General features: G+C 60.5%; 2 protein-coding genes across 2 annotated transcripts; one reads left to right on the top strand and one right to left on the bottom strand.

Annotated features, from left to right (window-relative positions):
- Window positions 1–22: 22 nt before the first annotated feature.
- On the bottom strand, window positions 23–6319 carry KRT18 (keratin 18). Its single transcript, XM_030967080.1, has 7 exons — window positions 5747–6319; window positions 4852–4934; window positions 3218–3374; window positions 2984–3148; window positions 2226–2351; window positions 1273–1496; window positions 23–201 (listed from the first exon to the last, which is right to left on the bottom strand). The coding sequence occupies exons 1-7, from the start codon at window positions 6197–6199 to the stop codon at window positions 96–98; spliced, it is 1314 nt and encodes a 437-aa protein (XP_030822940.1). The 5' UTR covers window positions 6200–6319; the 3' UTR covers window positions 23–95.
- On the top strand, window positions 5766–16735 carry KRT8 (keratin 8). The gene is given in 11 exon segments (XM_030967078.1): window positions 5766–6342; window positions 10070–10396; window positions 11301–11509; window positions 12235–12295; window positions 12416–12511; window positions 12589–12753; window positions 14164–14289; window positions 14706–14926; window positions 15545–15600; window positions 15686–15703; window positions 15706–16735. Coding segments are annotated over 11 exon segments (1542 nt in total). The 5' UTR covers window positions 5766–6252; the 3' UTR covers window positions 15879–16735.
- The last annotated feature ends 330 nt before the right edge of the window (window positions 16736–17065 follow it).

Below are 17065 nucleotides of genomic sequence, written 5' to 3'. Positions count from 1 at the left end.
TCTCCCATTCATGGGAACCAGCACTTTATTTGGATCTGGGGGGAGCTTGGGGACCTCCCCCGGGTTTTGGGGGACAGGGATCCCCCATGACCCCCTCAGTACATGCGAACCTTCACCTCCCTGGTCTCAGTGACCACGCGCTGGGTGGGCCCTGTCCCTGCCGTGGTGGCCGTGGTCTCCTTGTCCAGGGCATCCCTCAGGCTGCAGGGAGGGGGGTGTTAGGGGTGGGGGCACCCAGGGACCCCTCCCCATGCCGGTAGTGTCCCCCCCTCAGTGTCACTGAACAGGTGATGGAGATGGCATGTCCAGTGGGATGGGCTGGGGTGTCCCAGCACCCTGGAGATTGTCCCCTCTGGGTGTCACCCCTGTCCCCTGGCTGTTCCCAAAATCTTGTAACTGCTGGGACCCAGACACTGGGACACCTGGGGTTCATCCGCTCTGATGTCACCATTGTCCCCATCCCCAGGCCATCCTGAAGGACCGAGCTGGGATATGTGATCTCCTGGGATCATCCCCCTGGATGTCACTGCTGTCCCCTGGCTGTCCCCAAAATCTTGTAACTGGTGGGACCCAGACACCTCATCACAGGGGTCTCATCTGCCGTGGGTGTCCCCTCCCCATGCCAGGGATGGCACCTGGACACTCAGTTCCTGGAATTATCCCTTTCCATCCCCTTCCCAGCCCATATAGTCCCCCCTCTGTCTCCATTTCCCCCTCACCTCAATTTCCATCCCTCTGAATTTTCCTCCCGAGCCCTTTTACCTGAACTCACTCCCCAAACTTCCTCACCTGAGCTCTCTGTACTCACCTTCCCCCAAAACCTGAATTCCCCCTCCTCACCTGAGCCCCTGTACCTGAATGCCTGCTCCACATTCTCCCTTTGTACCTGAGCTCCCCTCTGATTTGAACTCCCACCCCCTGTACCTGCCTTCCTTCCCCTTCTCACCCAAACCACCCATATCTGAACTATACCCCCAAATTCCCCCCTCACCTGAACTTCTAACACCCCGTACCTGGATTCCTTCCCTCTCCACCAAACCTCCCCCCCCGAAACCCTCTCATACCTGAACTTCCCTCTCACCTGAACCCCCCTGAACTCGTCCCCCTCACCTGAACCTCCCCTGATCTGGCCTCCCCCCCTGACCTGGACTCACCCCTCCGTACCTGAACTTCCTCTCTCACCTGAACTTCCCCCCTGGCGCTATCTGAATTCCTTCCCCCCCAGCTGAACCCCCCGTACCTGATCCCCTCCCCAGTCCCTCCCCTGCTAACCTGAAGTCCTCGCCGCCCTCCAGCAGCTGCCGATATGTCGCGATCTCGGCCTCGAGCCGGTCCTTGAGGCCGAGCAGCTCCCGGTGCTGCTCGTTCTGCCGCTGGAGCTGCGCCCGCACGTCCCGCAGCTCTGCCTCGGCCGCGCTCACCTGGAGCTGCACCTGCGCCAGGTGAGCCCCGGCCCGCGCCTCGGCCTCAGCCAGCGCCGCCTCCAGACCCGCGTTCTGGGGGAATCCGGGTGAATAGGAGGGTTTGGGGGAGTCAGCACCCCGAGTTCATCCCAAGCTTCAGCCTCGGCCAGCGCTGCCTCCAGACCCTCGTTCTGGAGGGATTGGGGGGTTAAGGCGGTTTTGGGGGGTTTCACTTTGATCTGAGCCTCGGCCTCGACCATGGCAGCCTCTAAATCTGAGTTATGGGGTGTTCATGGGGGAATTAGGGGTTTTTGGGGGAGCCAGAACCCCTAAAATTGGGTGATTGGAGGATCTGTACCAAGAAAATGGGGGGGTGAGTCTCCTTGGGCTCAGCCAGTGACTCCAGACCCGCATTCAGGGGAATGTAGGGGTTGTGCACGGGTTCACCCCAAAACCTGGGGGTTCACCCTGAGCTTTGGCCAATGCAGACCCCAAACCTGTGTTCTGGGGGGATCAGGGGAGGATTAGGGAGTCTTGTGGGGGTTCACCCTGCCCTGAGCCTCAGCCTCAGGCAGTGCCACCTCCAGCCCTGAGTTCTGGGGGATTTGGAGGGTTTGGGAGGTGGGGGGTCAAGACCTCAAAAAATGGCCTTTGTGGGGCTGGAGTTATGGGTTGGGGGTTGGAGGGGGTTTGGGGCTCTGGAGCCATGGATTAAGGGGAGCTAGGTTTTTTGGAGGGGGAGTTGGGAATGTGAGGCTGTGAATTGAGGGATTTGGGAGGGGCTTGGGTTTTTTTGGGCGAGTTTGGGGAATTTTGGGGTACCTGGTTGCGCAGGGCCTCAAGGTCGATCTCAAGGGTTTGCAGTGAGCGACGCAGCGCCCCAACAGTGCCTCGTGCCACGTCCAGGTCCTTCGTGCTCTGCGTCACCTCCAGGGTGGTCTCCGTGATCTGGGAGGGAAAGAAGGGGTCTGGGGGGGCCTGGGGGCAACCTTGGGGTCTGGGGGGCAGCAGCCTTGGTCCCACCCACCACGGGCACCCCAAGTCCTGGAGGGGAGGTGGGGGAGTGAGACCATCCCAAGAAGAGCCAGACTCAGGCATGGGACCCTAATGGGGGTCCCACATCGTGGGGGTGCCCTAGGAGGGGCTCCAAACTTGCGCCTTGGACAGAGGCCATCCCAAAAGTGTCCCCAAGGTTGGACCAGGAACCTCCTGGAGCAGTTCACCCCAGGACTCCCCCTGAAAATGTCCCGAGCGTCCACCCAGGCCCCCCCTGGGTCTGCCACCCCTCTTCCCCCTGGCTTTGTGGGGCTTCTTTGGGGACCTCCCATGCCAGCCTGGGGACACCCCCCAAAAGGGGTTTCCCCATTTTTGGGACCCTCTGGTAGCCCCCCGTTGGGGACACCCCTATGGAGTGTCATTGGGGACCCTTGGATGTGGACTGGTGGGGGTTTGGGGTCTCCAACTCCCACCCCCTCTGCTTCTCCTGGTCCTCCAGAGCCATTGTCCTGGATCCACAGCTCCCCCAGGATCATTTCAGGGCTGGTTTTGGGTGGGATTTGAGGTTTTTTAGGGTTCCTTACCTGCTGCCCCCACTGCTTCTCCAGGTCCTCCAGATTTTTCTGGGCCAGGGCATCATACTGAGCCCGCAGCTCTCCCAGGACCTTCCCTAAATCCTGCGACTGCGGAGTGTCCACCTCCACCGTCAGCGCTGACTGCGAGGCCTGCGCCCGCAGGTCCTGCACTTCCTGGAGGCAGCATGGGTCAGTTTGGGGTCCCACAGCCCCTCCCAAGCCCCCCAAGTCCTCTGGATGCACCTGGTCATGGTCCTTGCGCAGCAGGATCAGCTCCTCGCGCAGGGCCTCGATGTCCCCCTCGAGCTGCAGCCGCGTCATGTTGGTGTCGTCCAGGACCTTGCGCAGCCCGGCGATGTCGCTGTCCACTGACAGGCGGATGGCCAGCTCTGCCTCAAACCTGGACATGCCACAGAAACGGAGAGCCAGACTGGGACATGGAGCCGAGCCAGCCTTGTGCCCGTTCATTACTTTGTCCTTGTCCTTGGCCCTGTTTCTGTCCCTGATGTATCCTTTTCCCCCACCCCCATCATCAGCCCCATTTCCATCCCCAGCCCAACAGAGCCTTTTCCTCATCCTCGTTCAATCCCCATCATGCACAGCCTTGTTTCCATCCCCAAAACATCTTTCTCCCCATCCCTGTCCCATCACCCTCATCTTCATCCCCATTTCCATCCCCATGACATCACTTTCCCCATCCCTGTCCCATCCCTATCCCATTCCCATGATTCTCATCCTCAGTCTCATATCCATTTTCATTCTCATCCCCATCCTCATCCTCATCCTCATTTCCTTCTCCATTTCCCTTCCCATCCTCGTCCTCATCTCCATTTTCAATTCCAGCCCATCTCCTTGTCCCACCCTCATCTCATTTCCATCTCCAGCCCCACCTGACCTCATCCCATTGCTGTCTTCATCCATGTTCTTATCCCTGTCTCATCTCCTCTGCCACCTCCACTCATCCTATCTTTGTATCTGTCCCCATTCTCATTCTCATCCTTCTCCTTCTCTTCATCCCCATTTTCATCCCCTGTTCCTGTTCCCATTCCTGTCTCATCCTATTCCTCATCCTCATCTCCAGTTCTGTCCCATCCCTATCTCCATCCATGTTCCCATTCCTGTCCCATCCCAACTCTCACCTACAGCTGTCCCTATCCAGTTTCCCACCCCCATTCCCACTCCTGTTTCCATCTTTGACCTTGTCCTTATCCTGATTTCCATCCTCAGCCCATCCCTGTCCCTGTCCACATCCAGTCTCCACTACCACTCCTATTTGCACCCTTGTCCTTGTGCACATCCCCATCCCATCTCCACCCCATTCCAATTCCTGTACCCACCTCCTTCCCACCCATCCCCATTCAGCCTCCATCCCATCCTCATCCTCACTCCCATTGCCACCTATTCTCCCCCAGTACCCATCCCCATCTCCATCCATTTCCACCCTATTCCTATTCCCACTCCTGTTTCCATGCTGGTCTCCATCCCATCTCCCTCACCATCCTTATCCCCCTTCCCATCCCCACTGTTTCCATCCTCGTCCTTGTCTTCATCCCCACCTCGTCTCCATCCCCATCCTCATCCCCATTCACACCCCCATCCTCACCCTCATCCCCCCTCTGTCTTCCTCCCCATTCCTACCCAATCCCACCCCATTTCCCATCTCCATTCCCACCTTGTTTCCAACTCCATTTCCACCCCATCCCCATTCCCACCCCTATTTCCACCCCATCTCCACCCTCTTTTCCATCATATTCCCACCCCCATTTCCATCCCCATTCCCACTCCATCCTCGTTCCTATGTCACCCCTGCCATGTTCCCACCCCCATTACTCCCAGTATCCCCAGTATTCCCAGTATCCCAAGTATCCCTCCCTCACTTGACCCGGAAGTCGTCGGCTGCCAGCCGAGCGTTGTCAATCTGCAGCACGGTGCGTGCATTCTCCACCGTGCTCTCCAGGATCTGGGATGGGGACACAAGGACACCCATGGATACAGGGGACACACGGACATGGGGGAACACAGGTGCATATATGAGGACATGCAGGGACAGATGGACACATGGGCATGGGGACACGGACACGAGTGGACACAGGGAAATGGGGACTCATGGGGGGGCATGGGGAGACACAGACAGGGGGACACACGTGGACATGGGAGTGCACAGATGGGGGACATGTGGAGGGACACACAGACATGAGGAGACACGGGTGGACACACACAGACACACAGCCTCAGGTGAACACATGGCTATGGGAGGACAGGTGAGTGGGACACATGGACACGCAGACACAGGGACACACACGGGGACGCAGGGACACAGGGACACGTGTCACCGCCGCCGTGGCAGGATGGCTTCCCCGGCCCCCCTTCCCTGCAGGGCCTCGCCCCGGAAAAGCTGCGATAGCCCAGGGTGGGGGCGGGGCGGGGGCGCCTAGGTGTGTGTGGAGGGGGAGGGGTGCCCGTCACCTTGGGGAGGCTCCAGGAGGGGCTTTGGGGAGACGGGGGGGGGGTCTAATTTACCCAAAAATCGGGGTAAGAATGGAGGGCGGGCTCCTTCGATACTGCCCCACCGCGGTGGCCTTGGTCACGTCCCTTTGCTTCCCCCGTGGGGAGAAAAACCCCCGAGCCCCCCACCCACGGGATTTACAGACCTCCCGCAAGCCCCCCTATGCCCTCCCAGGGACGTACAGACCTCCCACAGATACAAAGTTCAGCTCTTTCCCTCCCCCTTCCCAGTTAATGTTTAACCCCAACCCCCCCCCGCGCCCCCACCTTGTCCCGTAGTTCCTCTATCAGCTCCCACTGGGGGCTCCAGTCGTGGGCGCTGGGTCCCTTTTGGGCCATAAACTCCCGGATTTGGGTCTCCAGGCGCCGGTTCTCCCGTTCCAGTCTCCGCACCTGCTCCAGGTACGTGGCCAGGCGGTCGTTGAGGTCCTGCATCGCCTCCTTCTCGTTGGCCACGGCCCCGGAGCCCCCCAGGAGGACGCTGCCCCCCAGGCCGACCCCATAACCGGCTCCATAACCGGCCCCAAAGGCGCCCCCGGCGCTGCTCAGGGTGCGGGTGACGGAGATCCGGGACCCCGCGCCCCCCGCCCCCGCGTACACGCTCGCGGCGCTGCCCACGGGGGCGAAGCGGCGGCCGGGGGCGATCCCGGGGGTCCCGAGGGTCCCGATCCCGCCGGAGCGGACGGAGCTGGAATAGACGGTGCGGCGGGAGAAGCTCATGGGGACGGTGACGCGACGGCGGGAGCCCGAGAGTCGCACGGACGGACGCACGGATGGAATTCCGGGCGGGAATTCTGGCCGGGATTTATAGCCGGGAGCGGCCCCACGGCACCTCCCCACGGCCTCGCTCCCGGGAAGGGAAGGTGCGGCTGGAGCCGGCCCAGGGCTTTGTTCCTGCGGGGACCGGCCCCAAAACCTGAGGAGTGGGGTGTGAGGGAAAATAATCAGCCCCAAAACTCGTGGGATGTGAGGCAGAGGTTTGGGAGTCTGACCCAGAACCGGGAGATGCAGGGCAGGGAAAAGGGAATCAACCCCAAAACTTGTGGGGTGTGGAGTGGGTGGAAAGGGGTATGACCCAGAACTGTGGGGTGGGGGGGCAGAGGGAAAGGAATCAGCCCCAGAACTTATAGGATGAGGGTTGGAGGGATGGGTGTCTGACCCAGAACCTGTGGTGTGTGTTCAGAATGATGGCATCGACCCCATAACTGTGAGGTGGGGTCAAAGGAATAGGACTCGGCCCCAGAACTGTGGGATGTGGGGCAGGGTCAGCCCCACACATTTTCGGGTCACCATAGCCAGCTCCACATCACCCTACTGATCTTTGCACTGCTGCAGCCCCTGTCTGACCTGAGACCCCCTGTTTTACCCTGTTCCTGCCCTGTTTTGCTTTGTTTTCCCCATTTTGCCCCATTTTGTCCTATTTTGCCCTGTTCATATCCCATTTACTCATTTTTGCCCCCTTTTGCGCCATCCCTGCCTTGCTTTATCTCATTTTTGTCCCATTTTTGCCCATTTCTCATTTTCCCCATTTCCTCCATTCCTGTCTTTTTGCTCCATTTCCCTCCATCTCTGCAAAATCTTCCCATTTTGCTGTTTTGCCTCATTTTGCTGTCTTACCCCATTCCTGTCCCATTTTACTAATTTTTGCCCTATTTTGTAATTTTATCCCATTCTCGTCCCACTTTAACCCTTTTTGCCTGATCTTGCCCTGTTTTATCCCATTCATGTCCCATTTATCCCTTTTTACCCGAATTTGCCCCATCTCTGTCCAGTTTTGCTGGTTTCCCCCCCACTTTTTTTTTTTTTTGCCGTTTCTGCCCATTTTGCCCTTCCCCTTTTTCTCCCATTTCCCTTTTCACCCACGTTTTTCTCTGCTTTGCCCCATTCCTTCCCCTTCCATTCCCTTCATTCTGCCCCATTCCTGCCCAGTTTTTCCCCATTTTCCCCCACTTCCGCCAAATTTTACCCTGTTCTGCCTCATCTCCCCCTTCTCCCCCTTTTTGCCTCCTTTCCCTTCTTTTTTCTCCATTTTCCCCGCGGGGTCCCCAAGGTGCCGGACCCAAGGGTCCCGGGGGTCTCGCCCGGGGTCCAGTGGCCTCGTCCCTCTTTGGGGACCCCCTGGGACCCCCTGAAGGACGCAGGGGAGGGGCGGGGGTGCTCCCACCCTGGGCCTTATCGGGAACATTCCGGGCGTTCCGGGTGGGTGACGTGTCCCACCCGTGTCCCCCCCGGCCCGCCGTGTTCCCCCTCCCGGCTTGCCCCTGTGTCCCCCGGTTCCCAAATGTCCCCCATGTCCCTGTGAGCCCGCGGTGTCCCCGCACGTCCCTCCGGTGTGTCCCTCCCGTGTCACCCGGTATCCCCCAGTGTTCACTCCTCGTGTCCCCCCGAGTCCCCCCCATGCCCATAACCTCCCCCATCCCCCCGTCACCTCACGGCCACCCCGTGTTCCCCCTGTGTCCCTCCGTGCCTCAGTGTCCCCATCTGATGGAGAGGGGGGGCTCAGCTGGGGCCGTCAAGGGCTTAGGGGGTCCCCACTGCTCCTTGGGTGGTCTTGGGGGTCTGGGGCAGTGTCCTGCAGGGTCTGGGACCCACCCTACCCCCCTTCCAGGGTTATCTCTGGAAATTCCTTCCTGATAAGACGGGCGGGATTTAGAGAGGGAGCTGGAGGTGGTGGGAGCCTCTGGGGGGGTGGAGGGGGGAGCAAATCGTGTCCCCTCCCGGGCGTCTCAGGTCTGGGGGGGCTTGAGACCCTCCCTGTGGGGCTGGGCTGCTCAGACCTATTGACCCACCCCCGGTGGAATCAGGATGGATTCGGGAGGGAAGGGAAGGAGGGGAAAGAAGGGAGGGAGGGAGGGAGGGAGGAAGGAAGGAAGTGGCGGAAGGAAGTGGCGGAAGGAAGGAAGGAAGTGGTGGAAGGAAGGAAGGAAGGAAGGAAGTGGCGGAAGTGGCGGAAGGAGGCGGAAGGAAGGAAGGAAGTGGTGGAAGGAAGGAAGGAAGGAAGGAAGTGGCGGAAGTGGCGGAAGGAAGTGGCGGAAGGAAGTGGCGGAAGGAAGTGGCGGAAGGAAGTGGCGGAAGGAAGGAAGGAAGGAAGGAAGGAAGGAAGGAAGGAAGGAAGGAAGGAAGGAAGGAAGGAAGGAAGGAAGGAAGGAAGGAAGGAAGGAAGGAAGGAAGGAAGGAAGGAAGGAAGGAAGGAAGGAAGGAAGGAAGGAAGGAAGGAAGGAAGGAAGGAAGGAAGCTCCCTCCCTCTAGATCCCAACTGCAGGATTCCAAACCCGTGGGCGCCGCCCTCCCAATGCCCAGCGTGTGCCGCCCTCGTGCCGGGCAAGTCTGGGCTGGAGACACCACTGCACACACTGGCACCTGTCAGACCCACCTGCACTCACCTGAACTCACCTCCTTCCATCCTTCCATCCATCCCACGCCCTTTTGGGGATGTTTTCCCTATTTTGCTGCTGAGTTTGGCACCGGGGACTGGCCCTGGTGAGGCCTGGGGACAGGGCTGGGGACAGGTCTGGAGCTAGATTTGGAGTGATGTGACTGGAGTCCCATGTTGTGATCTGGGGACAGGGGCTGGGGTCAGGGGCTGGGGGAATAGTTTGGGGTCACAGATTGGGGATGTGGTGCTGGGGACACAGACTGGGGGGCACAGGGTGGTGACATTGGTCTGGACACCCAGACTGGAGGACAAACTGGGGACAAGGGCTTGGGTCAGGGGTTGGGGGCTGAGATTAGGAGGATCCGGACTGGGGTCGGGGGCCCAAACTGGGTGACAGGACTTGGTGACATGAGTCAGGGACTCAGATTAGGAGACTCAGGTGTGGGGACACAGTGGGGACAGGGCTGGGGACACTCCCTAGGGAGTGTCGGTGGGTCTCCTCCTTCGGGAGGGGGTGCGGAGGGGGGTGGGGAGCACAGGGACCCGCATTTTTGGGTAAGCCCAGCCCCACGTACCCTCCCGTCCCGATGCCGGTGGATCCCGGTGATCCCGCCAATCCCACGTCCCGAAGGGGTTAAAACTCCGGTCCCTCCCCCCGCTTCTCCTCCCCCGGCCCCGAGAACAAACCCGGGAACCAAACCGGGAAGGCGCCCGGAACCCGCCCGGCCGCTCCGCCCGGCCCGGCCCGTCCTGCCCCGACCCGTCCGGCCGGTCCTGCCGGGGCTGCCGCCGGAGCCTCCCTGCCCCGAGCGCGGCCTTCGGCCTCGTCCTCAGCCTTCTCCAACCTGCTCCAGCCGTCCTCATCATCCTGAGCCTCTTCAGCCTCTTCCAGCCGACCTCAGCCTTCTCCAGTCGTCCTCGTCCTCCTCAGCTGAGGATCTTCTCCAACCCTCTTCCAAACTTGCACCAATCTCCTCATCCTCCTTCTAACCTTCTCCATCCTCCCTGCAGCCTCCTCCAACCCTCTTCCAACCCTCCCCGACCTTCTTCATCCACTTTCCAACCTCTTTCCAAACTCCCTCCTACCTCCTTTCCCAACTTCCAACCTCCTCCCAGTCTTCTCCAGCTTCCTCATCCTCCAGCCGCCCTCCTTTCTCACCTCCCGAGCGCTTGGCAGGCTCTCTCCAGCCTCTGTTCCCACTCTCCCCTCTCAGATGTCGGTCTCCATCCCCCGGCAGCCGCTGCGGAGCAGCTCGGCCGTTCCGGGCCGTTCCTTCTCGTCCCGCTCCTTCACGGCCGCTCCGGCGCTGAGGATGAGCACGGCCCCGGCCCTCGGCCCTTACGGGGGGCTCCGGGGCGGCTCCGGGGGGCTCGGGGGACCCTCGTGGGTGCCGGGCGGGGGCATCACGGCCGTCACCATCAACCGGAGTCTCCTGGCGCCGCTGGACGTGGCCGTGGATCCCGAGCTGCAGGAGCTGCGCCGGGAGGAGAAGGAGCAGATCAAGACCCTCAACGACAAATTCGCTGCCTTCATCGACAAGGTGGGGCTGGGGGGACCCCGACGAGGGGGGGGACCACCCTGGGGACTGGCTTCTGGGACCTCCTGGGGCACCTGGGACATCTTGGCACACCTGGGGACATTTAAACACCTTGGGACCTCCTGAACATCTTTGGGGACTTCTGCACCCTTGGGGACATTGAGACCTTCTCTGGGACCCCCTGAGTCTCAGATGGGACATCCCAAGCACCTTTGGGGCCCTCCTGAGACCCCTGGGGACACTGAGAAGCCCTTCCAGGTACCCTTCAGGACTCTCTGGATCAGCTGGGACCTCCTGAGCACCTTTGGAGACTTTCTGACACCCTCAGAGACATTGACATCCCCTTTTGGGGACACCCTGAACCCCCTCCCAAGTTACCCAAGGACACACAGACTCCAGCTTGCCCCAAGACCCCAAATCTCCCCCCTGCACCCCACCTTCCACTCCATGCCCCCCTCCAGCCCAACCCATTCCCCTGGGGGTGATTTGGGGGTAATTTTGGGGTTCTGATTCCCTTTTCCCCCTTTCCCCCCAGGTATGAATTGGGGATGGAAATGTTTTTGGGGTGATTTTGAGGTATGGGAGTGCCCCAGATCCTGCTTTCACCCAAGTGGGGTTTTGGGGTGCCGGGGTGATTTTGGGGTAATTTTGGGGTGTGGAGTAATTTTGAGGTGATTCTGGCGATTGGGATTGCTTCTGGCCCCCTTTCCTCCAGGTGTGATTTTGGGGTGGGGGTGATTTTGAGGTATGGGAGTGCCCCTGACCCCTTTTCCGCCAGGTGTGATTTGGGGGTGGAGGTGGCTTTGGGGTGATTTTGAGGTACAGGAGTGCCCCTGATCCTGCTTTCCTCCAGGTGTGATTGTGGAGTGATTTTGGCTGGTTTTGGGGTGCTGTTCCCTGTCCGCAGGTGCGGTTCCTGGAGCAGCAGAACAAACTCCTGGAGACCAAGTGGGGGCTCCTGCGGGCACAGCCCCCTCCCCGCAGCAGCCTGGGGGGGCTCCTCGAGGGCTACGCGGGGACCCTGCGGCGGCAGCTGGAGGCGTTCGGGCAGGAGCGGCAGCGGCTGCGCACGGAGCTTGGCCACGTCCGTGGGCTGGTCGAGGAGTTCAAGGCCAAGTCAGTGTCCCCAGATGTCCCCTAAATCTCCCGGGTACTCCCATGTCTCCCCAGACCCCCCACAACCCCCCAGTGCCACCTTGTAGCCCCCCTTGTAGCCCCGCAATGCCACCTTGTGCCTGCTGATGCCGCCCAGGCCACGCCTGCAGCCTCCTGGAGGAGTTCAAGGGCACGGCTGTGTCCCCGAGTGTTCCTCCACATATCCCTGTGTCCCCACCCTGTGTGCCCTCACCCGCACATCCCTTCATCCCCGTGTGCCCCTGTCCCCATGGCTCTCGATGTCCCCACCATGTCCCTGGGTCTCCCTGTATCCTCATGTCCCCACATCCCTGGTCTAAGTCCTCCCTATGTCCCCACATCCTCCCATCACCTTGTCCCTCTGTCCCCCTGTCCCCACCTCTCCATGTCCTCCCATCCCCTTGTGTCCCCATGTTCCCATGTCACCCATCCTCATATCCCTCTATGTCCCAATGTCCCCATAGACCCATGTTCCCCCTGTTACCATGTCCCCTCCCTACTGTCTCTGTATCCCTGTCCCCATGTCACCCCGTGCCCATATCCCCATGTTCCCCCATTCCCATATCCCCATGTCACCCCGTGCCCATGTCCCCATGTTCCCCGATTCCCATATGCCCATGGTCCCCCTATCCCCATGTCCCCATGTTCCCCATTCCCACTTCTCCATGTGCCCCTGTCCCCCCCCACCCTTGTGTCCCCCTGCCCAGGTATGAGGAGGAGATCAACCACCGCACAGAGAAGGAGAACGAGTTTGTCCTGCTCAAAAAGGTGGGGGAACCCCGACACTGAGGGGGGACCCCGACATGGGGGGAGTCCCTGAGACCAAGGGGTTGCTGGGGGGGTCCCTGGGGGTGCTGGGAACAGGGGGTGACAGGGGTGTTCCCGCAGGACGTGGATGAAGCCTACATGTCCAAGGTGGAGCTGGAATCACGCCTGGAGAGCCTCACGGATGAGATAAACTTCCTGCGGCAGCTCTATGAAGAGGTTTGGGGGTGCCTGGGATTTGGGGTGCCTGGATTTGGGGGGTGCCCCCCTGCTAAAGGCACTCCCCATGCACGCAGGAGCTGCAGGAGCTGCGGGCGCAGGTGTCGGACACGGCCGTGGTGGTATCCATGGACAACAGCCGCCAGCTGGACATGGCCGGGGTCCTGGCGGACGTGCGGGCGCAGTACGAGGACATCGCCGGCCGCAGCCGTGCTGAGGCTGAAGGCCTCTACCAGGTCAAGGTCAGGAGAGCACCCTCTGCTGCTGCCCAAGCCTTCATCTTCATCCTCCTCTTCCTCCTCCTCTTTGTTCCTCAAACCTTCTTCCTCCTCCTTGCTTACCCACTAATCCTCCTCCTCTCTGCCTGCTCCCCAAACCTTCATCTTTCTCCTCTTTTCTCCCTAATCCTTTCTCCTCCTCTTCCTCCCCCTGACACTTTCTCCTCCTTCCTGCTCCCTAAAACTTCCTCCTCCTCTTCCACACCCTGAGCCTTCATCCTCCTCCCTGGCCCATCCTTTCTTATTCCTACTTCTCCTCCCTGCCCTGAGCTTTCCTCCTCCCTGCTTCTCAAGTCTTCATCCTCTTCCTTTCTCCCCAATCCTACTCCTAGTTCCCAAGCCTTCATCCTCCTCCCTCTCTGCCCCATCCTCCTCCTCCCTGTGCCTCAGTCCTTCTTCCTCCTTGTCACCTCCTCCATGCTCCCTGAACCTTCCTCTTCCTCCTTGCTGCATCTTCCTCCTCCTCCCTGCCCCATCCTCCTCCTCCTTCCTGCTTCCTGAAACATCTTTCTCTTCCTCCTCCTCCCTGCCCCAAATCCTTCCTCCTCCTTCTCCTCCTCCTCCTCCTCCTCATCTTCCTCCCTGCCCTGGAGGGAGCAGCTGCTGCGTGGGAGAAATTCTGGCTTGAGACCCAACTGTAGCTGCCACATCCCAGCCTGAAGTGTTCCCCCTGGCGTGGGCTCACCCCAGTCTCGGGGAGCCACGGGGCAGGGAGGGGCCCCCATCTCCATTCCTGGTGCAGATCCCAGTGCCAGAACTTCCCAGGCTCTTTCATCCTCTGTTTTGGGATGCTGGTGGAAAGTGGGGGGCCTCATCCCACTGGGATCCCAGATTCAAGCCCAGCCAGACCCACCACATCCCAATGAGAGCCGCCATATCCCAGCTGGATCAGCCCTCCCAGCAGCGCTGCATCCCATCGCTTTCCTCTGAATTTTTGGGGTAGAAAAATTAGGCTCCCCACTCCCCATCCCACCAAGACCCTGACTCCAAACCGGACCCATGGCATCCCAGCTGGAGCATCCCTCCTGGCATGGCCACACCCCAGCTCTCTCCACCCTGGTTTTGGTGTGCTGGGGAAGAGAGGGGTCCCCTCATGTCCATCCCCTGAGATCCCAGATCCCTGTTGGAACATCCTTCTTGATACAGGCAAATCCCAGCTCTTCCATTCCAAATTTTTGGGGTGCTGGTGATAAAGGGGGGTCCCCCCATCTCCGTCCCTCCAAGATCCCAGCCCCAAACCCAGCCTGACCTACTGCACCCCACTCTGGACTATCCCTCCATGTTTGGCCACATCCCAGCTTTTTCCTACCAGTTTTGGGGCACTGGTGGGTTTGGGGGATGCCCCACATTGCCACCCCTGTCTGGTATCTCCAGTACGAGGAGCTGAAGACAGCAGCTGGGAAGCAGGGGGACGACCTGCGCCAGACCCGCAGCCAGATCCAGGAGCTGAACCGGCGCATCCAGCGGATCCAGGCAGAGATTGAGGCTCTGAAAAATCAGGTTTGGCGTCCAACTTGGATGGAAATTTGGAAGCGTACGGCCTGCCCCTCCCCCACACATCCCCCAGTGCCCCCTGGGAACCCCCACACTGGATTCCCAAGGATCCCTTGGGATGTCATCTGGGAAATGGGAGGAGAGAGCGATGGCTCGGAGGCATGGGGGATTTTGGGGGGCTGGGAATACTGGTGGGAAAAGGGGGGTGAGGCATAGTGGGATATGAGGGATACGGGGGGGTGGGGAATACTGGGACACAGGGATACTGGACCACAGAGGATGACAGGACATGGAATACTGGGACACTGGGTATACTGGGACATGGGGACACTGAGGGGGCGAGAGACATTGGGATACTGGGGATTTTGGGTCGTGGGGACACTGGTCCGGGGGGATGCTGGGCTCAGTGTCCTGTCCCACAGCGCTCTGGGCTGGAGGCGGCCGTAGCTGAGGCTGAGGAGCGCGGGGAGCTGGCACTGAGGGATGCCCGGGCCAAGCTGACCGACCTGGAGGGGGCCCTGGCCCAGGCCAAGCAGGACCTGGCCCGGCAGCTCCGGGAGTACCAGGAGCTCATGAATGTCAAGCTGGCCCTGGACATCGAGATTGCGACCTACAGGAAGCTGCTGGAGGGCGAGGAGAGCAGGTGGGAAGCCCCAGTCCCAAATCCCAGATCCCATGGGCATCCCATATCCCATAACCCACTGCATCCCACATCCCATAACCTCTGGGCATCCATATCTCACACCTAGTGTCCTGTTCTCCATCCCATAACCCATCCCTTTACCATGCCCTTCATCCTGGATACCATGAACATCCTGTACTCCATGTCCCATATCCTGTGAGGATCCTATATTCCAGGGGAATCCCACATTCCATATCCCATGTCCCATGGACATCCCATGTCCCACATCCCATACCCTGTGGCTATCCCATGTCCCATGGAAATCCCATATCACACATCCCATACCCTGTGGGTATCGCACATCCCATGGACATTGCATGTCCCACATCTCACATCCCGTGAACGTCCCAAATCCCCCCCACTTGACCATGTCCCTTATTCCTCTCCCCCCAAAACCACTCAGTTTGGGGGACCCCTCCAACCCTCCCCACTTTGGCCATGTCCCTTAAATAAATCCCCCATCACTGCTCCTCTTTAGGGGGAAGTTTTGGGGGACAACCTTCACCCCCCCAGATTTCCCCGCAGGCCATGTCCTTTATCCCCCACCCCATCACTGATCCTATCTGGGGGATCCCCCAGGCTGGAGGCTGCTGTGCAGAACCTGAGCATCCACACCAAGCCTTCAGGGTACCTGGGTGAGTTTGTGGGGGTCCCCGGAACCCCCCGATTTTGGGTGCCCCTCCTGTGCCCCTCCTCACAGCTGCTCTCTCTTCCCCACAGGTGGACTCGGGGGAGGTTTTGGGGGGGATTTGGGGGGACGTTCGGGGGGGCCTTCGTCAGCTCAGGGTACTCGGTGCCGCCCCCACCCCCCGAGAGCACGGCCCCCCTCAAATCCCGGGCCATCGTCATCAAGAAGATTGAGACCCGCGACGGGAAGCTCGTGTCCGAGTCCTCCGACGTCCTGGAAAGCTGAACCCCCTTTCCTGAGGGACTCCCAAGCCTGGGCTTGGCTGGCTGCGCTGAGCCCCCTCTTTCCTGAGCAAACCCTAAATCCTGACCTGCTGAGCCCCCCTGGGCCCCACTTTCTGGGGTGTCCCCCATGCTCACACAAACCGAACCCCCCCTTTCCAGGGGGCTCCTCCACGTTCCCTGTCCCCCCAGGGTGTCCCCGTAAGTCCTGGCCGAGCAAACCCCCTTTCCTGAGAGGGGGTCCCCATGTCCAGCCCAGCTGAGCCCTCCCCCTTTCCTGGGGGTCACTCTGTGTCTTGGAGGGTCCCTCATGTCCAGCCCAGCTGAGACCCCTGGGCCTCCCCTTCTCAGGGTGTTCCCCCATATCGTCCCCAGCTGAACCCCCTTTTCTGAGGTGGGGGGGAGGGTCCCCCCATGTCCTGACATGCTGAGCCCCCCCTCCAGGTCCCCTCTTTCCTGTCGGAGGGGTCCCCCCAAGCCCAGGCTACCCGAGTCCCCTGAGTCCCCTTTCCTGGGAGGTCCTGTCCATGTCCTGGGGGGATCTTTGGTGGGGAATCCGCCTTGTCCAGGCCAGCTGAGCCCATTCCCTTCCTGGGAGGTCCCCCCGTTCCTGTGGGGGTCCCCCATGTCCTGACCTGCTGAGCCCCGCCCTTGGTGTGCCCCCCCTCCGTCCTGGCCCCCTTCCCGGGGGTCCCCAGCTCCCCACAGGACACCAGGCACCCTCTGCTGACAACCTGGGCCAGTGCCAGGGCCAGTCTCCCCCGGGGGGCTCCAACGCCCCCATTGTCCCCTCTTGGACAGGGGGTGGGAACTGGGGGGTCTGGGCCTCCCCCGGGTGTTCTGCTTGCTGCTGGAATAAAACCTTGGAAATTCGGGAGTGGTGATAATTGAGGGGGGAGGGGTGTGCGGGAGGGCTCATCCCAGGCTGCTTGGGGTGTTTTGGGGTGCCAGGACGATACTGGGGTGCTCAGATCAATCTGGGTGTGGTGGGATCCATATCTCGGGGTGCCTGGTGTTGTTTTGGGGTTCCCAAGACTTTCTTGGGGGACTGGGACAAGTCTTGGTGTTGCCAGATCAGTTTTGGGGTCTCTGGGTGTGTTTGGGGGTCCTAGAATCTGTTTTAGAGTGCCAGGACCCATCTGTGGCTGCCAGGACCAATCTTGGGGTGCCCGGCACCCGTCCTGGGGTGCC

Source organism: Camarhynchus parvulus, chromosome 29 (assembly GCF_901933205.1).
Source record: "Camarhynchus parvulus chromosome 29, STF_HiC, whole genome shotgun sequence".
In the NCBI taxonomy this organism is placed as follows: Eukaryota; Metazoa; Chordata; class Aves; order Passeriformes; family Thraupidae; genus Camarhynchus; species Camarhynchus parvulus.
This window is presented reverse-complemented; position numbering and strand designations above follow the sequence as displayed.

Excerpts from the sequence above, each read along its gene's own strand:
- KRT18 (XM_030967080.1), bottom strand. The coding sequence starts at position 6,199 with ATGAGCTTCTCCCGCCGCACCGTCTATTCCAGCTCCGTCCGCTCCGGC. Across the intron at positions 4,935-5,746 it reads TAGAGGAACTACGGGACAAG|ATCCTGGAGAGCACGGTGGA; the intron begins GTGGGGGCGCGG and ends TCCCCATCCCAG. Across the intron at positions 3,149-3,217 it reads TGCGCAAGGACCATGACCAG|GAAGTGCAGGACCTGCGGGC; the intron begins GTGCATCCAGAG and ends TGCTGCCTCCAG.